Here is a 17,901-nt window from a genome sequence, read left to right as displayed (position 1 = left end):
TAGCATGCCTCCAGGACACTGGATAACGCTAGTCGTTGGCAGAGGAAGCGAAACCTCGACCCAACGGTCCAAGTTACTTCACCCGCACCCTTAATACTAGCAGGAACAAGTGCAACCGCCTGACGTGGTTGTCATACAGGATTTGTGTCTCCCTGATGAGTCCTAGAAGTGTCAAGCCTGGCCTGTGACAAGTATCATCATCCTCTATTACTACAGAGTTTTCAATCGCCGCCTGCTCCATCATCAGGGGATAGATAGAAGCTGCGCAAATATTTTGATGTCTATCGCAGTGAGGCTATATCTACCTTGATGTTGCTGTCAGATTGTATGGACTCTTCGGAGTAAACACAGAGGGTAGAGGGCCAACAGCGTGTGCTTGACCAACCAAGGTAAAACAGAATCAGTATCACCAAGAGTGGTGTGAATGTCGGAAGCTAGTGTACAATAGACCTGGTGGTAGACCAATGCATCTCTTGCCCGAGAGTGCAGACAGTTCTGAGCAAGACACGGGTCAGTCGTCACCTACAATTTAGCCAAGATCAGACACGTCACAAGTGTACGACCGTCAACCCTCAGCTCGATCTGTTGTGCTGCCGGAGATTGTTTCCCATTTGTGTCAGAGCCAAAGCAACAGACCACGTGCAGTCCAACTCGTGCATCTCTTCAAATTGAACTATTGGCGTCCTCCGTAGACACTTGTCATACCCCAGCTTCGTGGGGTAGGATCTAATTATAATGTGAATGCTAGAACCTTCATGGTGCCAAACCTGCCGGCGTGTCCTCTTTACTATGGTAGTGAGAACCGTTGCTGAGGAGGCACGCAACACTGCATGTGCAAGTGCCGGCCATTATGATTCGACAGTTAATTATACCCGCGGGACTTGCTTCGGGGTTGGGGAGATATATGAATTGCTATGCTGGGCACAGGAGTTTTTCGTCAAGCTAATGGTAAAGGCCTTTGTTTGCACGTGACTTGGCATTGACGATAGGCGTTGCTGTTGGAGGCGTAGTGGGGAGTTGCGGAACATTAGTCCTCCCTCTTTGCCTTCTCTCATCGCATCGCAAGCTTCAACACGTAGCTTGTTTTGGCGCTTTCTGTCTGGCGCCGGTGTTGACTCTACACTGTGACCTCTTGAAGCTTGCGAGAAATCTTCGGGTTACTGTCGACGCTGTCCCGCCTCCGCCGGCGCTTGAGCTACTTGCTCTGATTTTGACGTCGTGATTCCACTCTGGAAGACACCATGATAGATTTGTGCGACTTGGCAACCGCTGCGAACTTACTGTCATTCTAGTGGTACGTTCCTCTCTCTTTATGATTCATGCATCTTGTTGTAATTATCCCCTTGGCGAGTCGATATTGTAAGCTTCTGGAGTCCTGATCAAGACGCACTTTGCTACAATCGGGTATCAGCGCAAGCAGGCCCAATATGCCGTGTCGCGAAGCTTGACAGGACAGATCTGGACCGCTTTTTCAGGTCGAAGTTGCGTTCAATACTCTGAGAGCGTACTTTTTTTTGCTGTTATCAATCCTAATACTACCTTAATGTTTCACCTTTGCTCCAAGTCCATGCTAACGCTCGTGAGTAGTCCTTCTTTCTTTGACTTTCCCCACCTTTGCTGTTCGATACCGTATATAATGTCATTCTTCGGTTTGGGCACTGGGCCCCGTGGCCATAACACGGCTGCTCCGGGCTTCTCACAAGCCCACGACCCTTTCGCCGGTCTTTCAGGACGCGGTAACGAGGACGATGCTCTCGACTTTGAGGACACATACGATGGGCTTGGCGATCAACTCGATGAAACCGATGATGTCTTCAACGATGACACTTTTGGTGGTGATTCTGCTGTCGCTGGAAATGTTGGAAAGGACTTTGACTTTTTTGGACAAACCGCCAAAGTTGCTGATGCCATTGAGGAGGAACATCTTCGGTTCAATCGTCAGCAGCCTGCTCCCAGAGCAACGGCCGCCCAGCCGCAGTCACAGGCCATCCCTTCGCAGACTACATCGAACTATTCAACCCAGTCAACACAAAGACCTGCCCGAACTGGATATGAAAAGTATAGGGAGCCGGAACCACTCCCAGATCTGCATGTTGATCAGAGTATTTGGGGAATTGCACCGGCCAAGACGACGGCACACACTTCGCAGGGCGCTACCCAACAACCGTCCACATCAGCCAGCCGAAAAATTATGAGTCTCGAAGAAGTCGAGGCTTCTATGAGAGCCCAAGCCCCGAAACAAGCACAGCCTCAGGTTCCTCTGTCTGACCCTGCTATCTATCAGCAAGGGCCGGCCACGGAATATATTGCAGGTCAACATGTTACGCAACACCAACAACAGGGCCATCCTGGCCACGGACCCCCGGTCACGATATTGCAGCGTCCTCAGAGCATGCAGGCCAGGCCAACAGAGCAGATGCCTACACCACCACCGCAACAGTCCCGCCAGCAAGCGCCTCTTGTTCAGCCCACCCAGATCCTACAGAATCCTAACCGTCTCTCTGGAGAGTCTGCACCTATGAGTGCGCCTGGTCATTACGGCCATCGTTCCCAAGGCTCCATTCCTGGCTTGGCGCAACTGCAAGCTCATCCTCAGATGTTGCAAATGTCTGAGGACGAAAAGGCCGCCTTTTTAGACCAGGAAACTAAACGTGCCAAACGAAACCATAAAATCTGGCTTTTGTCTAAAGACAACGGACTAATGACACCCCAGGATAAGAATTTCATCACCCGAATTCAGTTGCAACAACTTGTCTCTGCCACTGGGAATCCTGTTGAAGGCTCCGACTCTTCCATTTCCGAAGACTTTTACTACCAAGTCTACAGTCACATCCGTGCCGGCCAACGGCAAAATCCGAGTCAACCCCTGAGCAACTTTGCACAGACTTATCTATTCCAGACGGGAAGTCGCCATGGTGGAATGCGCCGCCATGGCAGACCTGCTGAAAATCACATTCAGCGAATGGAACAACAGGTTCAAAGAGCTGTCGAAGCTGCAAAAAACAAACCGAAGAACCCTCAGCTCGTGATTGCTGGTAGTTTAGGCAAGATTTCTTTCAGCAATGCGAAGACACCGAAGCCGTTGCTCAACATCAAGCGCGCTGAGACTGAGACTCCTCGTCCAAGTAACGGTAAAAAGTCTCCTCACCAAGAGACCGTGCTTGATCGGAAGCGAATTCTACGGAATGTCGAGAAGGTTTACGACATCTTGATGAAGATTGAAGACCACATACGCCTTATTCCTCCGCCAATGGGCAACCAACCTGACCTAGAACTCCAAGAACAGCATCGGCAATGGGCCGTGACATTGGACGCCTACAATGCAAAGCTGTGGACAGAATTAAAGGTGCACGAGCCGATTGGCGCTACAGTTCCTCATCCATTCATCGCTTTCTTGTCGTGCGCCAAGGGAAAGAAGGCGATTCCTCGCATCTTCCCCCACCTCACTTTTGAGCAGCGAACGACGATATTGACGATGATCATTTATCACCTTGATCAGCTTGATGTTGTCCAAGGTGCGGCTGTCACAAGTGGCGAAACCAATCTCAACTCCCGTATGCGCGAGAACATTGAACTCTTCATCTCAACTGTCATGCCTTCTTTGATGCAATACTTTAATGAAACCGGCTTGGATATCGTTGACGGTGTTCTGAACCTTATTGCTACAAAGCTAAATGTCGATCTCATTGCCAGAACGAGAATTGGTGTTTCGATGCTTACTTTAATTCTCAGCCGTGCTGTGCTTTTGAAACAGACTGGTGCTGGCAATCCGGAGCAGTGGGAGAAATGGTAAGTCGCCTCAAGTTGTCCCTGCGGACGTAATCTACTAACTTGTTGAAAGGGACCAAACATTTGAAATTTTGTTTAGCAAACTAGAGCCTTCGCTACCATATATTTTTCCTGGCAGCGTTAATGCAGGAATCGACGTTTATGTCTGGCAATTGCTTGCGGCCATGGGGGTTAGTGCCACCCATGATCAGCAGACTCGACTCGTACTTGCAGTCAAGGACCGTGTCTTGGACACTGTTTCCATGTCAAAGACTTTACCGCCTACCATGGCCGCGGAGCGACTTGGCAGTGTGAATCTCTTCATGCGATCCATTGGCTTGGATGTAGAGTTACTGCAGTAAAACCCAAAACGATATCATGCGACAAACATCTTCAAAACGGAAAACGAAAAGCGGGAGCAACACATATATTTGCATATATTCAAGGCTTTATTATCCTCGTGGGGAGTTCCGTAAGGCAAACTTGGGCTGGCTTGTGGTTTGGGGAACCTTTACGACGTGGAGCGATTGTGCCATATAAGAAGACGACGACGCCGTGCTAATTGGTGGGGGCCTTGCCGTGAATGTAAAGGAGAAAGGATAGGAGGAAAGGGGCTAGGAAACAACCATTTTTACATATGACATTTTGCAACTCTGTTCATTCTTCATTTTTTTTTGTTCCTTTTTTTTTTTGCTTGCTAAAATCATTCTGTACAATACGAAACGGGAGATGATGACTTTGAAAATATGGTATGGCGTGTCACGGGCATAGATGAAGGCTGCCTTCAGCATCACGAGCATGAGGAAGGCGGGTTGGAATGCCGGTGTCGTCGGCATGTATAAATCAAGCTTTAATCTTTCCCCGCAAAAATATCCTCTCCAAAACAATCGTCTCTATATCCGTAAAGTACTTAAACCTGGTAGACCATTTTCGTAAACACCTTGCGCCGGGTTCATGCATACAACTTTGCCTTCCTTGACAACTCTCCATCAAGCAAGTTTCTAGTCGATGGTGATTGCTGCTTTTGACGGTGCCTTGGCTCTACTGGGTTTTCTCGTGGCAGGAGGAGCTGCGCCAGCCCGTGGTTTCCCCTTGGATGTCCTTGCATCCTCAGCATCCTGCTTACCTTTCGGCTCGGGCTTGATCTCTGGCTCTGGATCGGGCTTCTCGATGCCACTCACAGCCTCCAGCATTTGCTTGTCATTCCACTTGGCCCCGAACCTGGGCACTAATTCCTCCATATCCTTTTTCGCGCCTTCTCCCTCCTTCGTCTCTCCTTCGTCCTCGGATTTGTTGGTGTCGTTCCTGAGCTGCAGGAATAGACTCTCGTTGTACACTTCCCATGCGGCCTCGTCGTTTTCATCCGTATATCTCATCTTCCGCCAGTTTTCCGTCTGCACAAAGCGTAATCTGTCTGCCATGGTTTCTGTGGTGACTGCATCGCCGTCGGCGGTGTTCTTGATAGTCATGTGGATGGCGCGGGCGGCGGTAGATGAAGATCCTGCTGCTTCTTTGGACGCTGAGGCGGAGGCGTTGCGTTCCTGCTGGGTGGCTGCGTCGAGGTGGTGGAGCTGAGGTCTTAGATGGACGAGGGAAGAGACGGGTGTGAGGTGGAGGTTTTCTAGCAATTGGGTTAGTTAGTAGTGAATGGATTGATCGAGGGGGAGAGTGAGTAGCAACATACTCCCTTGGAATACGCCAACCATGTATTGAACTTCGTCTGTGTCGGGGTACTGCCCGCCCAGTGTCTGCGTCCTCAACACCTTGTCCTGGCGAACAGCCTCGTTCCAGTCCATGTACTCGTCGTCGTCCGTCTCACCCTTCTTCTTGCCTCTTTGCTGTACGGCGCCGAAGCCAAATCCACCCGCTAGACCGTGACTACCACCGTTCTTCGACGCCATGGATGACTGAAGAATGCGGCCCCATTTCAAACCTTTCTCACGGTCGTAGGCGGTTGTATTGTCCAGAGGCAAGTCAATCTCGACCATGCCAGAATGCGCCTTCAGGCGGAGTTCGGTGGGCGGTGGTCGCGGCGTGTCATCCGTACGATTGGGCTGCTGCAGGACGAGTAGGCGGCGCCCTAGAGGGAGAGCCGGGTTCAGGAAGACGGGGTAGCTGGCAGTTATGGGATCGTCGTCTTCGATATCATTGTCAATGTCCATTTTGTCAAGCTTGCTCATATTGCGTGGGTTTGTGGCAATTCCGGTCGTATATTATCGCTGTTTCGGTGAAGATATATGGTCTGTTCCGAGCCAAATGGAGCTATGTTGCTCAATTGTTCTTAACTGGAGAAAAATCGGGATAGGCGAAGTGATGTCGCCATGATCAATGGTGAGGGAGGTGGGGTGTAGAAAATTGTTGGCAGCGCGGAGCTCTTATCTTATCAGTGTACTCACTTGGTTGAGCGACGACGATGCTTCTATTCTCATTCCTCCACTTGCTCAATTCCGTAATCGATTACGGAATTGGTATTTGGCATACTGCATATCAATGTATCTCAAGGCTTTCTCTTGATGACAAATTTGAGAAATGCCAAACACTAGCTGACTTCCACGACTCTATAGAGTAACCAAGGTTGGGTACCCTCCAAGGTCTAGGGTGGATGCGATTAAGTTCGTACGTATCCGTGGAATCGTTTCTCTCACTCCCCTGATCGCAACCCTAAGACCTTCCATGGCTAAATACGTCTCTTCCATAGGTAAAAACAGGGGGCACTAATTTGTTTCTGCCATACTGAATCCATCACGGTATTCTCCATCCCTGCAACTCGCCATTAATTGAAAGCAGTGACCGGCGCCTACCAGACTGCTTGGGTCCTATTACATGTACGGGACGAAACAAGCCAGAAGTTATTCGATTCAAGAGAGAGGGAAATGCGAAATTCAGCCTTCGTCTCAGATCTATGCCAAGATTTTTTTGTCAAGATTGCCCCAGTATACGCGTCTATGTCAGTCTACCTCTTCTTGCCTCTATCTCTTCGACCTGCCTCCAACATCTTGGCCCTCTTCTGGAACCGCTCACCCATCTCCACGCTGCGGCCACTTCCTCTCGGGCCATCCGTTGTATCAAATCCACGCTTTCGGCTCTTCTCAAGCATCGCACGCACTCCGCCACCGGGAGGCCCTTTGCGTTTGGTCAAGCGATCGATTCGATCAACTCCCTCTCCCAAGTTGTGCCATTCCTCGCCACCAAACTGCATACGACCGCTGCGACCAGCTGCCTGAGCTTTCTTAGCGCGGTCCTTCTTGCTCTCTTTGGGAAGACGGGTGAAGTTGGTTTCTTCGTATTCGCGACGCTCGGCCTCTTCCATGCGCTCTGAAGCGGTTTTCATCTTGCGGCCACCCTGGACAATGGTTGTGCCGATACTGGGTTCGGCCATGGGAGCAGTGGCGAGTTCATCATTGACAAACTCTTCCATGGTGTTTGATTTGGTGGCCCTTCGTTGAGACTTTTCACGAGATCGTGTTGATTCCATGACAACGCGATCTCGCCGGGGCGGACGGTAGACCCCTGCTGGTCCGTCCTCCCGTCCGCCGCGGCTAGTAGAAACCTCATCAATCATAGCTCCAAGGTTGGGAGCTGCGCCCATGTTGCCTTTCCGGGCTTGTGGCTGCTCATCTGCTTCGCTCTCTTCGTCGGACTCTAGGTCTTCTGATGCAGAGTCTGATGCAGACTCGTCGTCATCCGCATTATTTTTGCTCTTGGATTTGGATTGTTGTTCTTTTGCCTTCTGCTCGCGCTGGGCGTCTTGCGCAGTTCGCAAGAATCGTTCGATGGAAAACTTTAACTTTTCCTCGAGTGGCCGGGCGCCCTTCTCGAGATAAAGCCGCAACTCAACAAGTTTAGCTCGAACTGATTCGTCCAGCTGACTGATGTTTTCGGGGTCGGGCTTGGAATTGCGGAGTTTGAGGAGAATTAGGAAGACGAGGTTTTGCAGGTACGAGAGCAGCAACTCGTTTTTTACATCGAGTAGTGAAATGCCATTTTCAGGGGGTTCGATGGCGGCAATTTTCGGGGCGGCTTCTTGAGTTAGTGATAGGGACTGAGTCAAAGAAGCCAGCAATGCCGGCAAAGTAGTCGGCGCAGCCATCGCGGTGGTGCCTTGAAAGTGCAGTGGATTTGATGCAGTCGGCTGAAGAAGAAATCGAGATCGACGATGGTTCAAGTGTTCAATTACCTGCGAAACTTTTTAGTGGGGCAGTCCAGTGGAAAGTCTTCCGTGAGCCATGGAAAAAAGAGACAGTGCTGCCCTTATCTGCCCCACCATGTCTTCATCTTTCATGCACTGCGGTACAAGTGGCCGGCTCGTCCACTTTTCGTCGCTGATGATGACGGGCATTCCCCCCACGGTTGTCGCCAACAACGACCCGTCGTGCTTCCACGCCCTAACAGCCACAGTATGACAATCAAGGTCATTCTAGGCGCCCAATGGGGCATGTTTCGCGCTCCTCCTGCCTCTCCCTTCGTCTTGTTTTACCTTAACAACATCAGGCACTAAATTATATCGAGACTGGAGTTGTATTTCATGTCCCAAGCCTTTTCAAGGAAATTGATGAACTCTACAAGAAGGGACTTCTAAACGTTTGGGATAGAACATTTGTCCTCGACAGATGCCGTCGACCTAAGAGTTTACCTTGCAAACCTGGACACTTTGGACCAAGCTGAGGTTGTTTATCATGAAATGCCAGGATGGCAGACGCCGACAACAAGTATAAAATGTTTGCCATGATCTTCCAAAGGAAGCTAGAGATTATATTGAGGTAAATGTTCTATTACTTTTGAGTAAATTTTTACCAATTTTCTATTCAGTACGGACTTAGGCGGGTTTCTGGCAACTAGCGTAGTCGGCTGTTCCTGTTGTATTGACTGTTTGACCGCACGATACCACACACCGTTCGACATGGCGATGGCCAAGTGCGGACCCTGTGAAGTGCTGACGGAGCCAATAAGCAGCGCACCAGACGTGTTGCTGTCTGCATCATAGCGCCTCCGCATGGAGTACTGACTAATAAGTTACACGCGTCGCCAGGCCCATGGATCCAGATCCTCCGTACAATTCATTGTTGACCCTGGCCAACCGGCACCACGCAGAGTCCAGACACAGGCACGTTGACGGCTCCTGACTAAGCTGCTTTGGGCGACAATGTGCAGGCCGCCTTTCTTGCCAGATTCCCACTTCCACTCCCCATAGCTGTCAGATTTTGGGCCTTGGGTCGACTTTGCATTTTTGTGGTTTGGGATTCTCTGTTCTGTGCCATCGTGTCAACAAGAACATTGAAGCTTGTGCAGTTGCTGATGCGTGTTGAGGAGAGGCGTCGACTTCTGCTCTCGACTTCCTAATCACAGCTTTAACAATCTCGAGCAGAGCTCTTCTTGTCATCCTCCCAGGCGTCATCGTGCCGACACCATAACGAAGCCGCGAGCCGCCGGTCGAGCCACAGCCATCCATCGACCTTGGCATGCCGTAAACCGTCGCCACCATGCAATTCAAAGACACTGCGCAGCAGGCGCTTTTTGCTGCAGCGCTCGTGGCGCCGCAGCTGACGTCTGCCTTCTACCTGCCTGGTGTTGCGCCGACCTCGTATAAGCCCGACGACCAGGTACCGCTGTACGTCAACAAGATTTCGCCGGTTGCTGCAATGCAAGACTACCGACTACACTCCGTGGTCTCATACGACTACTACCATCCTGCTTTCCAGTTTTGCCAACCGAATGGGGGACCGAAATATGTATCCGAGAGCCTAGGAAGCATCTTGTTCGGTGACAGGATCATGACTTCGCCATTTGACTTGCGCATGCTCAGAAATGAGACCTGCAAGCCTCTGTGCAAGGTTTCCTATCCGGAGAAGATGCGAGAATTCATCAATGACAGAATTTACCAGGGGTATAGCTTGAATTGGCTCGTTGACGGTCTGCCGGCAGGCCAGAAGATTCAAGATGAACTCACCGGCACTACCTTCTACAGCCCCGGCTTCTCCATTGGCGACTACCAATTTACTGAAAATGAAGAAGAGGATGAAAAGCTGTCCTTCAACAACCACTACGAAATTTGGATCGAGTATCACGAGGTGAATGGGAACCCGAACCAACTTCGTGTGGTTGGTGTCGTCGTCCAACCCTCTTCCTTGGCTTATACTGGCGAACCCGACTGCGCGGATAACCACCCAAAGCTCATATTTGAAGAAGGCGACAAGAACCAGGATGTTCACTTCAGTTACAGTGTGTATTGGAGGAAGTCGGACACTGCCTGGGCAACTCGATGGGACAAGTATCTCCACGTTTTCGACCCCAAGATTCACTGGTTCTGGCTCATCGACACTGCAATCATTGTCATTATCCTGGTACTGACGGTCATGTCAATTCTGGTGCGTACACTGAAGAAGGACATCTCGCGCTACAATCGCCTTGATGCCATCAGCTTGGACGACCTCAATGGAACTTCTGCAATCGAGGATGGCGTTCAAGAAGACTCTGGCTGGAAGCTTGTTCACGGTGATGTCTTCCGAACCCCGTCCCACCCGCTCTTGTTGTCCGTTTTGCTGGGCAGCGGTGCTCAGCTTTTCGTTATGACCGGGTGTACCATTGCCTTTGCCCTACTGGGCTTCCTGTCTCCTTCCAACCGTGGCTCCCTTGGGACCATCATGATCATTCTGTACACTCTTCTCGGGTTTGTCGGAGGCTATACTTCGGCGAGAACTTACAAGGCAATGCAGGGTGAGCAGTGGAAGGTGAACATTGCCTTGACACCGGTGCTGGTCCCTGGTATTGTCTTTGCCGCCTTCTTCCTTTTGGATCTTTTCCTCTGGGCCAAGCAGTCCTCTGGCGCTGTGCCATTCACCACCATGCTCGTAATTGTTGGCATCTGGTTCGTCATCTCGATCCCTCTGTCGGTTGCAGGATCCTGGCTCGGTTTCCGAAGCCCCCAGATTGAGGCGCCTGTGCGCGTCAACCAGATTCCACGCCAGATCCCGCCAGTTACGACATACCTTCGTCCTATTCCCAGTATGCTGATCGTTGGTTTGCTGCCCTTTGGTGCCATCTTTGTCGAGCTCTACTTCATCATGAGCTCCATCTGGTTCAGCCGCATCTACTACATGTTTGGTTTCCTCTTCCTTTGCTACGGCCTCATGGTGGTTGTTTGCGCTGCCGTCACTATTCTTATGACTTATTTCCTGCTCTGCGCCGAGAACTATCATTGGCAGTGGCGATCTTTCCTGGCTGCTGGCATGAGCGGTGGTTACATTTTTCTGAATTGCCTGCTTTACCTCATCACCAAGGTAAAGCTCGGCGGCCTGGCTGGGATAGTCCTGTATATGGGCTACAGTGCTCTCATTTCCTTCCTATTCTTTATTCTCGCCGGTATGTTTTTTGCACATTTGATATTTGAGCATGTAACGGCGACTAACGTAAATTTTAGGTTCCATTGGCTACTTTGCCAGCTGGTGGTTCGTCAGACGGATTTACTCGTCAATCAAGATAGATTGAGGGAATTGACATGCCGACTTGCTTCACCCCAAGTTGGGACTAGAGGCTGGCGGGATTGCCATGAACGTCGTCGTGGTCCCCGCAAAACTGATCATGAGGGATGTGTAACACCATATATGTATGACTAGCGTGTGCAGTCTGATACTGTCCGTCAGCAAACGGGCCAAGAGCGCAGCGATGACGGGGGTTAGCCATGCCTGGGAAAGGCGACTCTATTGATAGACAAAAAGAATATGACATGAACAATTAGCATTTCTATCCTTGTAAATCACTTTCGCGGGTTCTATCCTATGCTACACATGCATATCGTCATTGACGTGGTGAGGAAATCAATGTACGTAAGTTACTCAATCATCGTCGTCGTCGTCATCCAAATCATCCAAATTTGTGAACTGGAACTGCTTCTTCTCCCCAAGAGCTGTACCGGCTCTGGACAGCCCGGGACCATCAGGCTGCCCACTGACGATACTCGCGCGCCTCCATTCCGCCTGTTCCTTTTCTCGTTGCCTCTCTCTCTCAGCACGGGCCCGTTCCCGCTCCTCACGGAGCTGTTTCTCGCGCGCCTCACGCTCAGCCTTCTCCTGCTCCTCCTTGGCCCTGCGCTCCTCTTCTTCCTTGAGCCTTCTTTCCTCTTCTGTCGCAGGATCGTACCCTTTGGGATCGATGCCCTGTTCGACAAGGACCTGATACGAAGCCAAAGATCCCGAGCGAATCTTATCCTCCAACGGCCAGGGGAAGAAGAGCTGTCCAGACAGCGGGTTGAGATACTGGCTCATTCCCTCGGGCAGACTCGTGTTCAGATTGGCTGCAGGTGGCTGGGTTGGCTGCTCCGCAGTCAACTGCGGTGTGCCATTGACGGCCGGGCTCTGCGGCTGCGAGGGCGTCCGCGCAGACGGGGTTAGGGCAGACTGTGCTAGAGACTCGGGGTTCGGCGACTGCGTCTCTGGCGATGCTGCCGCGCCTTCAAGGGTTGCCGCTGGCGGGAGGGTGGTTTTGCTGATTCTCCTGGCGTAACGGAGGAGCTCTTCGTATGCGATGGGGTAGTTGGGCTCGGATGGGTATGTCGTCGTGTGCGTGCTGACAATGTCTTTGTGCGTGTTGGCGAGGCTGGTCAGCGTGTCGCGAATCTGGGTGTCTAGGGCTGCCGAGGACTGGCGAAGCTTTTGAATGCGGAGATGATTATTTTGATGGATTTGAACTAGAATTCAGTCAGAGGATGTGGCCTGTAGGCGAAGGAGGAAGGAGCAGTCCGCGATTTTTTTAAAATTTGTTTTGTACCTTCTTCAAGACCTTTGCTGAGTTCGTTGTCGGCGGCTTTGAGCTCTTCGGCTTGAATAGTGGACGGGTGATATTTTGTGACGGAGTCAATTAGATTTGACAATGCCTTTTCTAGTCGCTCAAAGCGACTGTCGATGTATTTGTCCATATTTGCGGGTGCTTTCTCGGCGAGCTACCAGCATCACATGGTAACTACTATTCAATAGAATTGGCCTAGGTTCTGAACGATGAACTTGGTTGCCGTTGGTATTACCTGCAGTGGGTCAATTAAAGCGCATTTCATTGGCCGCTGATATCCAGAAGCTGTTGTGTGGGCCTCAGGCCACCATCCGGCCTTTCCCGTGGGCAAACTCGCGCATCGTTCCGGCATCAATTTTGAAGACGATACCCCGTCAAGCAATTGAATCATATTGAAAGGCTTCGACTGCCAATCCCCCAGTCAAGATGGTCTACACTGTAAGTACTCTCATGACTAATGACTTTTAGGGTGACTCAATGCCGCACTACGTGAATAATACGGCGCCGCGGTGGAGTGTTGACTGACGGAATCTTGCAGACTCCTGTCCGCGCTGCGGAATTCAAGAGCGCCTACGGCCCCAAGTACGTACCGGATGTATCCAACGACGCCGATCTCGACGAAGGAACCGAGTTGCGTGCGGAAATGGCCTGCCGAGTTGCCTAGCCTTGGGCACCGTTGGCTCGAATGATGGAAGGAGGAGGCTAACATTGAGCAATAGATACAAGTTCCAGCCCAACATCAATGGATGGAACCAGACTTCTCTCCTCCGAACGTAAGTTGGATCTTGTTCCGCCGCATGGGTGAAGCATTTGGTCGAACGAGGGTTAATGGCACTTGGGGCGACCCTGGGTCTGGAAAGGAACAGTACGCTTGGAAAAGGACAATTCCTTTTTGCATGGGGGACTGCTTCTTGGCCTAGACGCACAAATCCGCCTGCTGGGTCAATTTTGAGTGGAACGTGGGAGCGTTTTCAACACCCGCGCAGTCAACGGAAGCGTTGGGCAAACACGAAACTAACAATTGGGATAGTGGTGTGAGATCTGCCTCTTTTGGTGGTGCTGCCGTTGTCGGTCTCCTTCTCTACGTCTCCGGCATTCCTCGTGTCCAGAGGGACGTTCTCCAGGTATGTTTGCTAAATAGGCCGATTATAGTGTTTTGACTGCTAATGCTGGTCCATAGAAAATCCCCTTCGTCGGCCGCTACTTCATTCAGCCTGAGGTCCATCCCCAGGATAACGTGAGTCTCAAATATTCTAATTGGAGTCACAATGTCATGGTTAACGAATTTGCAGCCCTTTTAAAATGCATTGGTGGAACATGGATTGTAGATTATCAAAGCCCTGTGGACGACAAGGGTTCTTCTCTTTGTATAAGATACTCAAAATAGAACTTTTCTGAGCCACTTTCCCTGTTTCAAATAGCCTGTAACCTTTGCTTCTTCAATTTGTGCTGCGAATATCGTTAACGAGATGTCTGATATCGGAGGATGTTAAATCGCCAGTATGCGTAAACTATGCGTGTAGTGGTGCAAACGCATCTTGGAGAGACATTGGGCTCACTCACTATTACTGAATTGTCTCCAATTAATCAACTATTTTATGTGAATATCGAGTCGATGAGTACTGCTTGGGGATCCAAGGGATGTGGTGACTGTACAGTATGAGACAGTGCGACTCGCACAGACAAAACCCCCATAGAAATGGAAGTCATCTTGCCAGGTAATCAATCTCCTTGCAACCAAGCTCGCGCCGCTTATAGAGCACAAGGCGCCGACGAAAGATCCTTCAAAATGGAATAGAATGGAATTCGGATTTTTTTTTCGTCAAGAACTTTCGTTATTTGCAAGCCCTGTACGCTTGTTAATACCCCCCCTTCACCCTTTCCGCGTTGCCTATTTCCAGCCATTCTCAGTCCATGTCGCCCACCACCAACATGGCAGACAGCATAGAAGTCACCAGACGCTGGGCGTCGCCCCTGGCCACATTGGCACTTTCTATACCAATATTGATTTTGGTCTCTCGCAGAACCGGAAAAAAGTGGCAGAATTTCCCCCCGTTTTCCCTGCTGACTCTGCTAAGCGGAGCGTGGTTCATGATAGTTTCTGAGACAGTATCAGAGCCATACTTGGTATGGCAGAAATTCTCTCATGTTTACAACTAGTTTCCCGACTAACAACCTTCTAGGATGAAATATTCCACATACCACAAGCTCAAAGGTACTGTGAGGGCAAGTTTCTCGAGTGGGATGACAAAATCACAACTCCACCAGGGCTGTTCGTATAGCAATTCCCCCCATGGGCTACGGCGATAGACTAATACTCGTATCAGGTACCTATTTTCAATTCTTCTCCAAAAGACAGCCGCGGCTGTGAAGCTTCCATGGGTGTTTAGCTGTGATACTAGTAGTTTACGCATCACGAACGTTCTTGGCTTGATCGTTCTCGCCTCCTTGACCCTGTTGTGCCGACATGAAATTGAATCGCGACTATACGAGGCACATTCGTCGGCGCGCCTCAAAGCCATCTCCAAATACGCCGTGCACACGGCTTTCAACATTGCGCTATTTCCACTGCTGTTTTTCTTTTCAGGACTGTACTATACCGACGTTATTTCGACGGCTGTGGTGGTTGGTGGCTATTTGAACCACCTCAAGCGCGTTGGGCGAGATCGAAGCTCCTTTGTGAGTGACTTGATTACTGTCTTGTTGGGTACTTTGGCTCTGTTAATGAGGCAGACAAATGTCTTCTGGATAGTGGTGTGGATGGGGGGTCTGGAGGCTGTTCACGCGCTCAAGACAATGCGGCCGCAACACGCAGAGCAGCCTTTCATGACGACATTGACAGACCAGGTCAAGTTTTATGCTTGGAGATACTCTGTGGGCGATATTCATGATCCGCCATTGAATCTGGCTTGGCCAGATGGTAAGTACCTTTTTGTCTTCGGCTTGTCAAAGCGGGGTGCTGATATTCTTCGTTAGATATGCTTTTCACAGCGATTAGTCTTGCAATCGCAGCTCTCTGCAATCCCATTCGAGTCATTCGCCAAATATGGCCATATATATCCGTCCTCGCCGCTTTTGCTAGCTTTGTGGCATGGAATGGCGGCGTTGTCCTGGGTAAGTTGTTTCATAGAAGCGGACTGGCATCGTGTCACTGACCTTGGTTGGGTAGGTGATAAGTCGAATCATGTTGCCACCATTCACCTGGCCCAGCTACTTTATATCTGGCCCTTTTTTGCCTTCTTTTCCCTCCCCCTTCTCTTACCGCATGTAATTCCTATTCTTGACATTGCACGAAATGTGCTTCGTTCACTTTCACAAAGTGGCCAAAGGGCGGGGTCGTCACAGCCCTCAAAGACATCTAGGTCCTTTGAATTTTCGCGTTTTGTCAAATCGAAGCGACCAGAGGGTTCCAAGGCGAGGGACACTCGAAGCACTGCCTCTCAAGTCGCTCTCGAAACGCCAAGCCATGGCTCGCCATCTCCTGCCTTAAGGACCGCGGATTTCATTTTCAACTCCAAATTTATTCCTTGGATAATTTATACTCTACTTACCTTTGTAGTATCCACAGCAATTGTTAAATTCAACACCATTATTCATCCATTCACACTCGCCGACAACCGACACTACATGTTCTACATTTTTCGATACACTATCCGCCGGGGCAGCCTCATCAGATTCATGCTTATTATTCCATATACCATCAGCAGATGGATGGTATGGGGCACATTGGCAGGTTGTGCGGACTGGATCTTATCGAGCAACCGTGAGCTGTGCTCTGCCCGGTACAATGTCAACGAGCCTGCTCCCTACACAAGCTATCCTCTCTGGATCGCATGGGGAACCAAGAAGACACAAACAAACGTAGAATATCCCCAGGATGTGAGCCAGATGCCGAGGAACTCGGCATCAACGGACGGTGAACTTCGAGGTACCGTGGAGGATGACCCGCTCCTGGTCTCGGCTGAGCCAACTTCAACTTCTACAGGCCTCATATTCCTGTTGGCAACCACACTCTCCCTAATGACAGCACCGCTTGTTGAGCCTCGCTACTTCATTCTCCCTTGGGTGATGTGGCGCCTGTTAGTACCGGCTTGGAGAGTCCATGATCACGCACATATAAACTCCCTATTTGAGGGAGTAGCACCACGGTCAATTGTTGGCAAAACCAGGGAGGTCTTTAAACGGTATGACGTGCGACTTGTCCTCGAGACACTGTGGTTTGTGGCGATAAACGTGGCTACAGGGTATATATTCCTCATGAAGCCGTATGTATGGAAAGATGAACAAGGGCGGAATCTCGAAGATGGCCGACTACAGCGGTTCATGTGGTAGCAAAACAAAAGCATACACTACGTGACAAAAAGAATAGGCCCATGAAATGCGAAGCAATCATGTATATTTCATACACTGCATTCGATGCTTTAAGATGAAAAAGCAAGATGCAGAGACACCAACCATATGGTGCAATGAAGTGTTTTCCCGCCACGTCATTTTTTTAATAGCAAAGCAGCCCTGTAAACGCCACCAATGATTCCAGTTCCAGCATCCCATCCAGACTCATTCATATTCACATTTCAAGCCATTGGTAAACATTTCCATCTCATGAAGTGGCATCCGTCTTGCATAACCGGAGCCAGGAAGCATTTTTTTTTCTTTTTGGGCCTAGTCTTCTTCAGTCCCGGGTCTTATAAACTCAGTCGATCCAGACTCAAACCATCATTACTTCTCACCCTCCTCACTACGCCCAGCTTGAAGAATTTCTCTTCGCCGCCTGCCGTCCTACCGCCAATATACCACTTGTCTGCGCCTATTGCATCTCTGAAGCCCTCGCTGCTGCTATCGCTGCCACGTCGCCGCCCGGACGCAGAAGGATTTGGAATAGGGATAGAAGCAGCGCTGTTGCCGCGTGGAGAGTGGATAGATACGCTAGGGGGTGGGGAGCGACTGTTTGCTTGGGCGGACGATGCTGCTGCTGCGGCGGCGGCGGCGCTGGTCGCGATGGTCCGCGGTGCGGTGCTTGTTTGGGGATATGATGATGACGAGGTGGAGGAACCGACGGCGGCGGATTGATTGTTGTGTTTGTTGGGCTGTTGATTGGCCTGGAGGGTCGGGCCTTGTTGGCGGAAGGCGGCGATGAAGGAGGACAGGAAGTAGGGGCGTTGAGAAGGCATGGTTCGGACGGAAGCGATGTTTGCTTAGTGTGTTTTGGTCGATGTAGGATTGAGGAGAGGCTCGGCTGTCAATTTCCCACGTTGACAGGAGTGAGTAGTCGGTTGGTCCGGCGTCGATGGATAATGTCGCACACGACTTTGACCGGTCGATCCGAGGAGTGATGTTCCTGGGTGGAGGTCG

General features: G+C 50.5%; 7 protein-coding genes across 7 annotated transcripts; 3 read left to right on the top strand and 4 right to left on the bottom strand.

Moving 5' to 3' along the window:
- Nucleotides 1–1,636: 1,636 nt before the first annotated feature.
- MAA_07031 (topoisomerase II associated protein) lies at nt 1,637–4,130 on the top strand (the record flags this gene model as incomplete). Its single annotated transcript, XM_007825029.1, has 2 exons — nt 1,637–3,789; nt 3,842–4,130. 2 exons carry the CDS (start codon nt 1,637–1,639, stop codon nt 4,128–4,130), a joined length of 2,442 nt encoding a protein of 813 aa, XP_007823220.1.
- A 639-nt stretch (nt 4,131–4,769) lies between these two features.
- Nucleotides 4,770–5,930, bottom strand: MAA_07030 (sulfite reductase beta subunit; the record flags this gene model as incomplete). The annotated part of the gene is made up of 2 exons (XM_007825028.1): nt 4,770–5,389; nt 5,453–5,930. The coding sequence occupies 2 exons, from the start codon at nt 5,928–5,930 to the stop codon at nt 4,770–4,772; spliced, it is 1,098 nt and encodes a 365-aa protein (XP_007823219.1).
- A 791-nt stretch (nt 5,931–6,721) lies between these two features.
- On the bottom strand, nt 6,722–7,858 carry MAA_07029 (Sas10/Utp3/C1D-like protein; the record flags this gene model as incomplete). Its single annotated transcript, XM_007825027.1, has 1 exon — nt 6,722–7,858. The coding sequence occupies one exon, from the start codon at nt 7,856–7,858 to the stop codon at nt 6,722–6,724; it is 1,137 nt and encodes a 378-aa protein (XP_007823218.1).
- Nucleotides 7,859–9,248: 1,390 nt separating this feature from the next.
- MAA_07028 (Nonaspanin (TM9SF)) lies at nt 9,249–11,253 on the top strand (the record flags this gene model as incomplete). The annotated part of the gene is made up of 2 exons (XM_007825026.1): nt 9,249–11,127; nt 11,186–11,253. The coding sequence occupies 2 exons, from the start codon at nt 9,249–9,251 to the stop codon at nt 11,251–11,253; spliced, it is 1,947 nt and encodes a 648-aa protein (XP_007823217.1).
- Nucleotides 11,254–11,600: 347 nt separating this feature from the next.
- MAA_07027 (mediator of RNA polymerase II transcription subunit 4) lies at nt 11,601–12,679 on the bottom strand (the record flags this gene model as incomplete). The annotated part of the gene is made up of 2 exons (XM_007825025.1): nt 11,601–12,451; nt 12,532–12,679. 2 exons carry the CDS (start codon nt 12,677–12,679, stop codon nt 11,601–11,603), a joined length of 999 nt encoding a protein of 332 aa, XP_007823216.1.
- Nucleotides 12,680–12,975: 296 nt separating this feature from the next.
- MAA_07026 (glycosyltransferase family 59 protein) lies at nt 12,976–16,881 on the top strand (the record flags this gene model as incomplete). Its single annotated transcript, XM_007825024.2, has 9 exons — nt 12,976–12,987; nt 13,088–13,131; nt 13,269–13,322; nt 13,580–13,673; nt 13,730–13,786; nt 14,733–14,821; nt 14,877–15,469; nt 15,526–15,663; nt 15,719–16,881. 9 exons carry the CDS (start codon nt 12,976–12,978, stop codon nt 16,879–16,881), a joined length of 2,244 nt encoding a protein of 747 aa, XP_007823215.2.
- A 353-nt stretch (nt 16,882–17,234) lies between these two features.
- On the bottom strand, nt 17,235–17,720 carry MAA_07025 (uncharacterized protein; the record flags this gene model as incomplete). The annotated part of the gene is made up of 1 exon (XM_007825023.1): nt 17,235–17,720. The coding sequence occupies one exon, from the start codon at nt 17,718–17,720 to the stop codon at nt 17,235–17,237; it is 486 nt and encodes a 161-aa protein (XP_007823214.1).
- Nucleotides 17,721–17,901: the final 181 nt, after the last annotated feature.

The sequence above is a fragment of the Metarhizium robertsii genome (assembly GCF_000187425.2).
Source record: "Metarhizium robertsii ARSEF 23 chromosome Unknown MAA_Scf_2, whole genome shotgun sequence".
Taxonomy (NCBI): domain Eukaryota; kingdom Fungi; phylum Ascomycota; class Sordariomycetes; order Hypocreales; family Clavicipitaceae; genus Metarhizium; species Metarhizium robertsii.
The sequence above is the reverse complement of the archived record's forward strand: the minus strand, read 5'-3'. Positions and strand labels throughout refer to the sequence as shown.